The following is a 12,640-nucleotide window of genomic DNA, read 5'->3' on the forward strand; positions in this document are numbered from 1 at the left end:
TGATCTTCAGAGGAATTTAGAAGGAGTTTCTCAGGTTCCGGGTCAGGTGCGATGGGGGTGAGCCAGGCCTCCTGAGTTCACAGGCTGGACAGGGGAGGGTGGGGGGACCGCACTGTGCCCACCGCGGTCCCGTGCTGTTTCCCACTGCAGGTGAAGGGACAGCACTCGGCGTAGAATTCCTGACTCTCAGATACTAGGTCTGAGACCCCCGGTCTGGTTCTGCTCCATGTTTCTCATGTCATGGTTTTCATTGCGGCCTGAAGGGGATCTTCTCTTTATCGCGTGTGGCAGTGGGTTAGAGCTCCTTCCAGTGTAGCCATGGTCCTGGCCCAGATCCCAGGTGGTGCCCACAGTCCTTCCCTTGGTTCTGAGACTGGGGTGTGCTGCTATGTTGCTGAGATCTTACATTTAATTGGCAGTATTTTAAAATCTCCTGTTGGTGCATAAATAAAGATAGGTCTTGGTGTTTTGGATTTGATGAAATAATGAGATTTTGTTTGTTCTTGTGTTTTTCCAGATAGATGAGATCACCCACAAATAAGTTCTGCTTCCTCTCTTTGCAGTTCTGTACCTTTTCTTTTTTCTTTCTTCTTTGCTGATGTGGTTCAGAGTAACACTGGCCGACAGCTGTGGTGAGGGCATCACTCCCACCAAATGTAATAGATCCGTTTATATGCAACACCTGCTCTTGGGAGGGGCATATCCGAGTGCAGAGTCGGAAATGTTCTTGTGTCGTCTCCTAATTTTTTAGATTTTCTTTTCGTCTGCTTTTTCCTTTCTTTTTTGTTAAAGTGATTGAGATGTGTGTTGACAGTGACTTGAAATTGTTTTTAAAATTTTAATATTGGACTTCTAATGTGCCAATGGTGTTGGGGTGGATGAATCTAGTAACCTAATGTTCCTTTTTCATTTTTTTTAAAAAGATGTTATTTATTTATTCATGGGAAACACGGAGAGAGAGGCAGAGACACACGCGGAGGGAGAAGCAGGCTCCCTGCAGGGAGCCCGATGCAGGACTCCATCCCTGTGACTCCAGGATCACACCCTGGGCCAAAGGTGACGCTAAACCGCTGAGCCACCTGAGCTGCCCTAACATTCCTTTTTCAGCTGGAGTAGAACATAGAGGTGGAAAGTGTGCACAATGTAAGTTGAGAGCTCAGGCTGTCATCAGAAGATGACATCTGTGAAACCACTACGTAGGTCGAGAGGTAGAGCATTAGAAGCTCCCAGAAATCCCCTCTTCCCATCTCCCTGCCTCACCTCCATCCCCAGATTAATGGTTATTCTGATTGTTTATGCCGTACTTTGGTTTTTGCCAGATTTAAGACTTCACTAAGCTTTATAAAACTAGAATTGCATATGATGTACCGCTTTGGGACTGGCCACTTTCACCTCCTGTTCTGTGGGAGGTGTGTTTGTGGAGCCGTTCATTGCCACATTCCACTGTATGAAACTACACCGGTTCTGGCATCTTCATGAGCGGGTTTTTCCCGCTTTGGGGCAATGGCAGACAAAGCCTTGGTTTTCACCGTGTCTCTGGCCGGCGTGAGTCGAGTCATAGTGGATGCGTTTGTTCAGCTGTAGCAGGTACAGACTTTTCGAAGTGGTCTGACTGGTTAGATGCCGACCAGCAGTGGACGTGAGCCTCCACCACACATCCTTGCTGGCACTTGCCGTTACCAGTCTTAGGGAGTTTGGCTGCCTGCTCAGTGTGTAAACTATCATTCTGGTTAGTTTTTGTTTTTTTTAAGATTCATTTATTTACTTTAGAGGGAGAGAGCGAGAGGAGGCAGGAGGGAGCAGGGGAAGGGTAGGGAATCCAGGAAGACTGCACTGAGCATGGACACAACATGGGGTTGGATCCCGCGACTCTGAGGCCATGACCTGAGCCGGAACCAAGGGTCGGATGCTTACCTGAGGGGCCGCCCAGGTGCCCTGATTGTTGCTCTGGCTTCCTTTCACGTCTGTGCTTGTGTAACGGGGTATTTGCAGGTGTTTATAGGCCAGTACTTGCCACCTTTTGGAAAGTGCTCGCTCCAGTCTCCTGCCCTCTCACCCACCTCTTTCACATTCTCCTCCTTGTCCTTCTTTTTTTCCTTCCTCTCTCTTTTTTTAAAAATTGGTTAGCAGTTCTTCTTTGGGGGGGTTTTGTGCGTGTGGACCTAGTCAGTGTGTGTGCTGGAAACCGTCAAGTGAGATGGCGCTGGTTAGATGTTGCCGTGGGATCTCCAGGGAAGCAGAGGGGTGGTTTCACCATGCCCCACATTACCATCTTTTCCCGGAAGTGTCCCTGCGTCTCTCCTTATGTCCGGTTTAAGCCTTTCCCAGTGCCAAAGTTAGTAAAACGTGCTCCCGTGTGTTTCCTTGAGGACTTGCATCTGAAATGATAATTATTTCCCCAAACTGACAACGTGTGCTGCTCCCGCCGTACATGGCGTGTCCGCAGTCGGGGTCAGTTTCCAGGCCCAGGTTCTCTGCTGCTAGTCTCCGCTGGGCCGGGGTACATGCGCCGTCGTTACTCTGACTCTTGACTGGGACGCTTGGCCCCTGGTTCTTCCAGAATGCCTTTGTTGACCTTGACCCTTGGCACGTCCACAGAAATTTTAGGATCAGGATGTGATTCCCACCAGCAGCCCCCACCCACCCCCGAGACGACAGACGACATGGTGGGTCGCGACGAGGAGCTGACATCTCCAATGCCAGGTGTCGCCGTACGCAGGGGCTGACCATACGTCCTCTTGTAGGTGCAGACTGCATGCATTAATGCTGGTTCCTCTTCCCCTCAGCTCCTTCCTCTGTGGGGCTGTGCTCAGAGCTCTTGCACATGACATCCTCTAAGACATGCGCCACTTGCACAGACATCCGACTGGCTCTAGGCGTCGTCTTGTGCCAGTGGCTCCACTGTGTGCATGGTCGTACCGTCTGTGGGGAACCACAGGTTCGTTTCCAGCTCCTGTTGCTTTTCCTCCTATCGTGCTCTGGTTTGAGTTATGGAATCAGCAGCCGGCTGACATGATGGTGTGCGCATGTCTCCTGGGATTTCTGCATCGTGGGCCTGAGCTTGTGCTGTGAGCTGCCCAGAGCTCTGGCTGTGACCTGTTCCTGGCAGTTCTCTGTGATGCTATTGCTGGGCACCACGGAGCCAGGTCTGCTGAGCCTGTGTGACGCTTGCCTCGATCTGCATTCCCACCCTGGGCTTCACGCTCCGCTGACCTTCTGGGAGCTTCTGTGAGGAGCTGGCAGTGGGTGTTCTTCCCTCGGCTGAGAGGTTATGTTTCTCCCACTCAGGTTCCTTGGGACTAAGGACGCACCTGAACTTTGAACCTCGTTCATGAGTCTCCTTGGCCAGGGCTTTCTGTGCTGTGCTTTACTATGTGCATCAAGGTCTCATGTCTTGCTGTTTCCTCTGTTGAGTTGAAAGTTAGTAATCAGGCCCGGTCTGTCCCTGCCACCGATGCTGAGGCTCCACCTCTGCCGTGGAGGTCACAACCCCGTGTGCTGGCTGTGGTTCCCCGTTGCCCTCACAGTGGGCAGTAGAGCTGGGACAGTGTCTTCCCCTTGCCTGGAGTTAGCCTCCTGTCCCTTGGGGCACCTGCCGTGTCCCTGATCCAGTGATCGGGGGCAGCGCATCAGGAGGAAGAGGCCTCCTAGTGGCAGGCCACGGTGTCTTCGATTCTGGGTGTTGAGGGCTCACGGTCCTTGGGGGCACAGCCTGCGCACTGGACTGTGGACTGCCCAGGAGAGCAGCGCCCAGGGGAGCAGCCACACGACTGCACTGTGACCGCAGCCGAGGATGTTCTATGTCTGAGCGGCACTGCGTCATCATGGGGTGTGGATCCTCGTCCTTGTCCCACAGCAGGCTCAGGTGTCAGTGGTGCTCTGGATAGTCACCAAGTGCTGTAAAAATGCGGGTGTGTTTGGTTCCTGAGGACAGTCAGACGACAAGGGGACGTTGGATTGTGTCAGGCACCTTGTAGCTGAGGAAACCGATCTCTGGTGGCCACTTGAGGATGAGTTCTGTCACTTTTCAAATCCTAAAGCTGTTATATCGTGGAAGTAAGCAGGCTGGCATCCGTGGCAGGTGTTTCTGCTGGTCGTTGCAGCCTCCCTGATGGTGGAGGACCCAAGGTCAAGATGCGTCCACCCAGTGGTCTGTCTCTCGGTTTGGCCTGCCCGTCGTGGGTTCCATGGGCACCGTGGGAGGGCATGGGTGCAAGTGTGGATGCTGGCCCGAGACAGGACCGTGCTGCTCAGCCTTGTCTTGGCTCCTGTGGACCGAGGAGCGGGCGAAGCCACTTTGCAAGTTCAGCGTGTTTGTCATTTGGCATTTGGCTGGGGGGGGGGGGGGGGGCTCTTACCTTTATTTGTTTGGTTAATGTTTCCCGTGTCCTCGCAGCCCGGGTGCAGGATCCCCCCTCCACATCTGTGCCGCGGCTCTTGCGACCTGGTCCCCCACGTGCATGTCCTGCGGTCTCCTCCCCCTGGCTGCCCTCTCCACATGGGATATTTGTGTGACCCAACTTGATCTCGTGGCTGATGTAATTGTTGGCTGGTGCGGTTCTTCAGCAGCTTCTGGAATGTTCTTGCGGTGTGTCTGTACAGCTGGTCAGGGAAGGGTGGTGGCACTGTCCCACTATCAGCCAGGCCCTCAGGCTGTGCGGCCCCATCTCCTGCGTTGGCAGCTGGTTCCTGCAAACCCAAAACAGGCTTCAGGACCTGCAGGTCAGGTGTGGGGTCTGCTCGCGGTGTGTTAACCGGTCCTGGCCCGCAGTCATGTTCCTTCTGCCCATGTTAGGTTTCCGGCTGTGCAGCTGCCTCTGGCCCAGAGAGGTACTGGGTTGGAGGTCCAGGCCCTGATGCTGGCAGGAGTCTGATGCAGTTTTCCTCATAGCATGAAATATTTAGAACATACAAAAAAAGAATGAAAATTACAGATACTTGTGTACTCTCCAGGCTTAAGAGATTTTAACTTTCTTGCTTTATTTGCTTTAGTGTTTTTTTTTTTAATTTTTATTTATTTTTTAAAGATTTTATTTATTTATTCATGAGAGACACACAGAGAGAGGCAGAGACACAGGCCCAGGGAGAAGCAGGCTCCATGCAGGGAGCCTGATGTGGGACTTGATGCCCGGACTCCAGGATCATGCCCTGGGCTGAAGGCAGACACCCAGCCACTGAGCCCCCCTAGGGATCCCTGTGTTTTGTTTTTAGACGTAAAATAGAACAGGTGCAATTTGGCTCTTCTTTTTTTTGTTGTTTTTAAGTAAACTCTACGCCCATGTGGGACTCGAAGTCACGACCCGGGATCCAGCGTGCCTCCCCTGAGCCGGCTGGGCACCCCCCAACCCTTTCATGTTTCCTGTCCCCTCCCTCCCTCCCCTAAGGTCCTCCTGTGTTGATTATCAGGTGGGCCTGCCTGCCGGTGCCGCTGGGTATCCATCTGTAGATGCGCTGTTGTTTGCTGCCATCTGGACCTGGCACCCGCATCGTCCTTCTGCAGTCAGCTCCTCAGGCTCGTCCGTGCTGATGCGTGAGCTCTGACTCAGGAGATTCACGGCTGCATAGTTTCCCTGTGGGAGCACCGGGGCTGTCAGCGTGTGCTCATGGGCATGAGTTTGGCTGTGTAAACACCGACAGGATGGGAGCCTTTCTAGGCCAAGCATGGGCCCAGGGGTGAGGCTGCAGTGTGGACAAGCCTCAGGCTTCATTAGAGCTCCCGAGTTGCCCTGCATTGTGGGCTGGTTCACGCCTGCAGCCCCCGGTGTTTCCCCAGTGCTCCCCTCAATGCTACCCCAGTGTTCCCGTCGGTGCTCCCCTGGTGCTCCCTCAGTGCTCTCTGGACACCGTTGTCCATCCTCGCCCCTGTCATCCCTGGGATCGCCTTGGGATCGTCATGTTAAGCCTCTCCCCCAGTCTCAGATGTGAAACGGTACTTTGTTGTTTCAGTTTGGATTTTTCTGATAACTGGGGACCATCTCATGTTTTTATTGACACTTCAGATTTTTCTCTCTGAATTGTCTATTTGTATTCTTTGCCTGTTTTTCTGTTAGATTATTGATTTTTCTTACAGATTTCTAGATGTTTTTACTATCTCCTGGATATTAGCCGCATGTCTGTTGCATGCATCACAGACCCCTACTTCAGACTGGCCTTTCTGTTGAGTTTACCACACCTTCTTGTCCGGAGGAAGTTGCAGCTGCTGTAGTTAATTCAGGTGTATTGGGGATGTTCTTAAGAATGGCTCCTGCACCCCAACATCTTCATCCTATCTCCTGTACTTTTTTCTGAAACCTTTAAAGTTTTCCTGTCACATTTATGTCTTCATTTAATTTAAACATGAGCAATCCTGAGCGTAGGGCGAGGCCCGTGTTTGTTTTGTCCCCATGGACGCTGGGCACTCTGCGTTGTGCTGTGTGCCATGCCCTGCACTTCACCAGGCATGGGGACCTCTGGGGGTCCATCCCCATGCACCCCTGCCTGGTTGTGCTTCTCCGGAACCATCTGGGCTGTCATGGGATTGTAGTCTTATGAAGAACATTGGGACCAGCCTATTTTGATCCACAAAAACATCTGCTTAGATTTTAATTGAATTTGAATTTGAAAGGATAGGCTACTTGGGAGAGGACTGACAACTTCACCGTGTTCTTTCCATTCATGAAAACAACTTACTCAGATCTTCCTTCATGTCCTTTAAAATGCCTTTGAACATTTTCTGTGAGTCTTATACATCTTTTCTTACATTTGTTTCTAAGTGTCTTATAGTTTTTGTTGCCAATGCTAACAGGATAAATTTCTCTTATATTTTCTCTTATTTTTGATACATGAGAATGATACTAACTTTCGTATATTTTTCTTTTATCCAGAAACCCTCTTCCTCATTTAACTTATGTGTAGATTGCCTGGGATTTTCTATGTAGAAAATATCGTCTCATCTTCAAATACAGATGTTTTATTTCTTTTCCTGTTGCAAGATGAACAACATCACAGATGGAGCTCAGAGTGCATTCTGTATCAGATTGGGGGCCAGTGCAAGTTATGAGAAGTGACACTTAAAATGCTTACATCGTAGGAAAAACACATCTGGTAGCCAGGTGGGGTGACCAGGGACAACAAAGGGGTTGGTCAGGAGATGCTGATACTATAGTCGCGGGTCTGCCCTGGGAGCTAGCAGGACAGCAGGAGGGGCAGGCAGGGCTGGGCCGAGGGGCCAGGAAGGAGCACGCTTGGGCAGTGAGCCCCAGTGTTAGCCACAGCCCCTGGGTTTCTGTGTGTGGGTCCATGTGAGAGTCACAGAGCAATCAATGACTCTGGCAGCAGCGCGCCTCGGTGTTTATGGGCTGGGCGGGATGTCTGCAGGCTAGAAATCCTTGTCACCCACTTGAGTAGCATTTCCCTCTGTTTGTCTTTCTGAAATGTCCTACAGAGAAGTGTCTCCCTGGGGCAGTGCCCGCAGTGACCCAGAGCTCGGAGGATGCGATGGATGCGGAGATCCTTCTGGAAGAAGCGCTGCCTGCTCCAGACCCCAGTGCCAGCCTCTTGGCAGAGCCACTGGTCCTGGCGAGGGCCAGAGCAGCGGTAGTGAGGCCCGTGGCCGGGAGCACAGCGCTCAGAAAGAAGGAGGCCCAGGTGTCGGTGAGGCTGCCACAGGTATGAGGCGGCCCCCTCCATGGCCATGTCCATGCTCAGTGGCTGCTTGGTGGTGGCTCCGGGTAGTTTTTGCTTTTTTAACAAAAAATAACAGTTTCTAATGCTGCTCCCAGACCGGGCATTCTCTCTTGTCCTGGTTTGCTGAGACCCAAATTGATACCAAGGTCATGACTGGGCAGGTTATTTGAAAATTCAGTTTCTTCTGCTTCTGCTTTGGAAGATGTGAACTGGGAGGGGACAGAGATTCGCTTCCCACTGAAGGTAGGTCCTGACACATCACCAAGCGACCACGTGGCACAAAGGCAGCCTGAGGTCAGCACCTGCTGTGTGGAGCCAGCTGGCTTGAAGCTACCTCAGGTCTTAAGCATAGCTAAGTGGTGAACAGGCCGGAGGACGCCTCCTGAGCTAAAGCCCTGATGTAGTTACTGCCACCGGACAGGCCGTGTGTGGGCTTCCCCAGCCACACGAGTCTCGGCAGGTGGCCCTGGGGGTGGTGCTGGACCCTTGTCACCAGGGACTGATGGGTCCTGCTTGGATCAGGTCTGTTTCCGTCCTGGACAGCTCCTTGGGGGTGCCATCGGCAGTGAAGACCGGCCCTTCCCAGTGTTGTGGGTGCTCTTGGCCAGATAGCCCCATGCTTCTCCTCCATGAGATCACAGAGTATTCTAGAAACACAGGAAGAAACTAGCTCCTCTTCTGCAGATGAGAATGTCATGAAATTTATCTTTTTTCTTTGCTTAGGAAAAAACATACATATGTATAAAATACATATATGTAAAACATGTATATATATAAAACATACAGTTACATGTATACATGTATATATAATTTTTTATACATATATGTATGTATATACATACATAAAGATGGCAAATGCAGGGTGTCCAGCTTCAGTCCTCACCCCACACCGCCCCTGGCCCGGGAGGGAATACGGTGTGTACATTCAGTGTGAGTGCGCTCCGTGTATGGGCATGCTCCTTGTATGAGGTGCACTGTGTGAGTGCACTCTGAGTAAGGTATGTGAGTGCATTCTGTGTGTGAGTGCACTCATAGGTGAGGTGTGCTCCGTGTGTGAGGTGCGTTCTGTGTGTGAGTACACTCTGTGTATGAGGTGTGTTCTGTGTGTGAGGTGTGTTCCATGTATGAGTGTGCCCCTTGTGTGAGGTGCTTTCTGTGTGTGAGTAGGTGCGTTCCGTGTGTGAGGTGTTTTCCATGTGTGAGTGTGCTCCTTGTGTGAGCTGTTTTCCATGTGTGAGTACACTCTGTATGAGGTACGTTCCGTGTGTGAGTGCACTCCATGTGTGAGGTGCATTCTGTGTGTGAGGTGTGTTCCATGTATGAATGTGCTCCTTGGGTGAGTGCACTCCTTGTGTGAGCTACGTACCGTGCATGAGTGCACTCTGGGTGAGTGTACTCTGCGTGTGAGGTACAATCCATGTGTGAGTGTGCTCCTTGTGTGAGGCGCACTCTGTGTGTGAGATGCATTCCATGTGCAAGTGCACTCTGTGAAGTGCATTCCGTATGGAGTGTGCTCCTTGTGTGAAGTGCTTTCCGTGTGTGAGTACACTCTGTGAGGTACGTTCCATGTGTGCCTGCACTCCATGTGTGAGGTGCATTCCATGTGTGAGTATACTCTGTGAGGTGCGTTCCGTGTGTGTGCATTCCCATGTGTGAGATACATTCCATGTGTGAGTGTGCTCCTTGTGTAAGGTGCGTTCTGTGTGTGAGATGTGTTCTGTGTGGAGTGTGCTCCTTGTGTGAGTGTGTGCCTCGTGTGAGGTGCTTTCCGTGTGTGAGTACACTCTGTGTGAGGTGCGTTCCGTGTGTGAGTGCAATTGCAATCCATGTGTGAGTGTGCTCCTTGTGTGTGTTCCTTGTGTGAGGCGCGTTCCGTGTGTGAGTGCACTCCATGTGTGAGATGTGTTCCGTGTGAGGTGTGTTCCATGTGTGAGTGCACTCCGTGTGTGAGGTGTGTTCTGTGTGTGAGTGTGCCCCTTGTGTGAATGCATTCCTTGTGTGAGGTGCGTTCCGTGTGTGAGTGCGCTACTTGTGCGAGGTGCATTCTGTGTGTGAGTGCGTTCCTTGTGTGAGTGCGTTCCGTGTATGAGGTGTGCTCTGTGTGTGAGGTGCGTTCCGTGGGTGAGGTGTTCTCTGTGTGAGGTGTGCTACGTGTGTGAGTGTGCTCCATATGTGACTGTGCTCCATGTGAGGAACGCCTGCCCCCAGGTTTCTGCCTCAGTGATTTCCACACAGGGTTCTGGTACAGCGTGGGGACCCCAAAGCTTCTGTCCACCGGAGGTTAAAACGAGCTCCTTTGAGTCCGTTTCTGTCTCTCAGGGCCCCCACAGAGCCGAGAGAAGTAGACCCCCTGCATCCCAGAGCAGAAGCCGCTTGCAACGCACGACGGTGTCATCCAGACTGAAAGTGAGCCAGCAGCCCATGAGGGAGCACAGAGCCCCGTGGGTGCCTCCGAATCCCACATCCCCACCGGCGTCTCCTAAGTGGTAGGTGCTGGTGCTTGTGCTCTGCGGGGCCGAAGCCACCTGGCCGCCCATCACTTAGAGCTGACAAAGCAGCAGCCTTAGTGTCCTTGAGGAGAGAAGCTATTTGAGTGAGAAATAAGTGAGAGGAGCTTGTCTAGGAGCCTGTTGGTTCCCTTTTCCTTCTCGACCCCTGTGGACGCCCCTGTGTCCACACAATAGATTCTAGTGCCTTCCTCATAGCTGAGTGTCCAGGAGCTGGTGTGGGGCCTCCGCCCTCACGGATCGTCGTAGGCGTGAGCAGATCTTGGCTGAACAGATGAGGATTTAAAAATAATCTTGATTTCAAGACAAGGTTTAGAATCACAGACCCCTGTGGGTCTCATGCTGTGGGGTCAGTGAGAATGGTGGCGATGTCATTGTGTGTCTCCATGGTCGCCACATGGCAGTGATGACGCCCTATTCCACAGAGGTAGGGCAGGCAGGTCCTCGGCAGCAGCGGCCAGTAGGTGGAACTGGATGAGATAAAGAGGCGTCTTTACCATGGGTCAGGAGCTGTGGAAAGCGCAGGGGAAGGGCAGGGGGAGGCGCCAGGGAGACAGTGGGGCCCTCGGGCCGCCTTTCCTGAGGCCGGCAAGGTGGCGAGGAGCAGCCAGGCCGGGTGGCACCTCTGAGACTCAGTGGACACGCTTGCCCATCCACGCTCACTTTATGGTTGAAGAAGCAGCGTCTAGAGGATATAATGCCTCATGTACGCAGCACAGCTGGATCTCAAGTCTGTGTCCTGCCGTGCGTTGTGTTCGTTGGTTCTAAATTCTGTTTCTTTTTTTTTTTTTTTTTAAGATTTTATTTATTTATTCATGGAGACACAGAGAGAGGGAGAGGCAGAGACACAGGCAGAGGGAGAAGCAGGCTCCATGCAGGGAGCCCGATGTGGGACTCGATCCGGGTCTCCAGGATCATACCCGGGACTGCAGGTGGTGCTAAACCGCTGCGCCACCGGGGCTGCCCAAATTCTATGTTTCTATGGGTGTGTTTGTGTGGATTCAGGCAGACGCTCATTAAAACCTCAGTCGGTGAACACGTATGCCGCCCACCCAGGAGCCCATGCCTGTGGCTGGCGTGCGCGGGGAGGGCAGCGGTGATGGTGCCTGGATGGCCTCCAGGGCATCCAAGGGGAGAGAACTTAGCGACACAGGTGTCTATTACAGCGGGCCTGCTGCTCCCTGTCCGCTGACCTAGTGGTGGTGCGTGTGGGGCGGGAGACCGTGTCCCCAGGCACCGGGCTGGGCTCTGTCCAGGCCCTGCCAAGGACCGCCAGCTGCGCAGGCGCCGGGGGTGGCACGCGAGGTCCCAGTGGCGCTTCCCGCGTTTTGCAGTGCTGCCTGGCTGAAGGTGAAGCCGAGCCCCAGAGGTGCCACACGGGAACCGTCGGTCCCGCAAGCCAAGGCTCAGGTGCAGAGTCCGTCGAGGGGCGCTGTTGTGCAGGAAGCTGCAAGGTTTGTGCTGCTGGTTTTCCGGGGCCCCAGGGAGCCAGCTCTGGGGGGCTCCATGCTCTTGCTTGGGGATACAGCTCTTTATGTCAACCATCAACCCCCAGGCTCTGCTCTCAGGGGCGCGGCGCGGACAGTAAACTCCTGCACTTCTTGCTTCCTTCACTGTATCCCGTGGGCGCCTGTTGTCCGCCAGCTGCTTGTCTGTCTGTTGCGGCCATGAGCTCCATGAAGACTTCTAGAAATGGGGCAAAAAGACTCCTGGCCCCTGTGACCTATGGTCATATAAGGGGTGTTTATGACTGTGATGTGAGGCAGAGCCGAAGGGTGAAAAACGGGGGTGGGAGGGGGCGGGAAGGGGACAGAGAGATTTGTGGGCCTGGGAACAGGCTCCCATTGGGGGGTGGGGAGAACGTTCTGGAGGGAGCAGTGCCGACGGGCTCTGTGCTTGTGTGGCCGACGTGTTTGTATTGCGGGAAAGTGAAAACGAGTGTCCGCTGTTAGGTAATTGGACTTGGAGTTAGCTTTTCCCTTCTGACCTCACGTGATGGAGCCATGCCTGGGCCCTGAGCTGAAGATACAGCAGCAGTGTTTTTTGCGGTCAGGCCAGGAGTTGTAAGGACAGCATGGCTCGCTTTCCTGAAGATGTTTGTGGTCGTTTTGGCGCCATCCCGGGGTGTGTGCATGTCAGCGTGTGCACGGGGCCTCACGTGGGGAGCTCCCCCGTTAGCTGTGTCTCCATGGAGTGCCCACTGGTCCCACAGTAGTGTCCTGGGAGCCCTCACCCTGGCCAGCCTGGGGGGCTGCGGCCTGCCAGGCAAGGTGCATTGGTCTGACTCGGTTTCCCTCCGCCAGACTCGCTTGGCTTGATGCCGAAGCTTGTAAGACATTGAAGGAGCTGGAGGAGCTAAAGGCGGAGGGCTCAGACCAGACGCAGCAGCAGAGGTGAGTCCCCGCAGCCAGGGAGGAGGAGGCATCCTCCTGTGGAGCACACATTGGTGGAGGCAGGGTCGCTGAGAG

The 12,640-nt window shown here is 53.2% G+C and overlaps 1 protein-coding gene across 6 annotated transcripts in view; it reads left to right on the forward strand.

The window, feature by feature from the left end:
• The window catches only part of KIAA0753 (KIAA0753 ortholog), a 44,630-nt gene that overhangs the window by 16,046 nt on the left and 15,944 nt on the right, over positions 1–12,640 (forward strand). For 5 of the 6 annotated variants that reach the window (XM_025461996.3, XM_035716279.2, XM_049110077.1 and 2 more), the window contains exons 8-11: positions 7,424–7,647; positions 9,985–10,151; positions 11,507–11,626; positions 12,476–12,565. In XM_025461996.3, the coding sequence (XP_025317781.3) occupies positions 7,424–7,647; positions 9,985–10,151; positions 11,507–11,626; positions 12,476–12,565 (601 nt within the window). The remainder of the gene's footprint in view (positions 1–7,423; positions 7,648–9,984; positions 10,152–11,506; positions 11,627–12,475; positions 12,566–12,640) is intronic. The other variant, XM_025461997.3, reaches the window with a different exon arrangement.

Source organism: Canis lupus, chromosome 5, assembly GCF_003254725.2.
Source record: "Canis lupus dingo isolate Sandy chromosome 5, ASM325472v2, whole genome shotgun sequence".
NCBI classification, from domain to species: domain Eukaryota; kingdom Metazoa; phylum Chordata; class Mammalia; order Carnivora; family Canidae; genus Canis; species Canis lupus.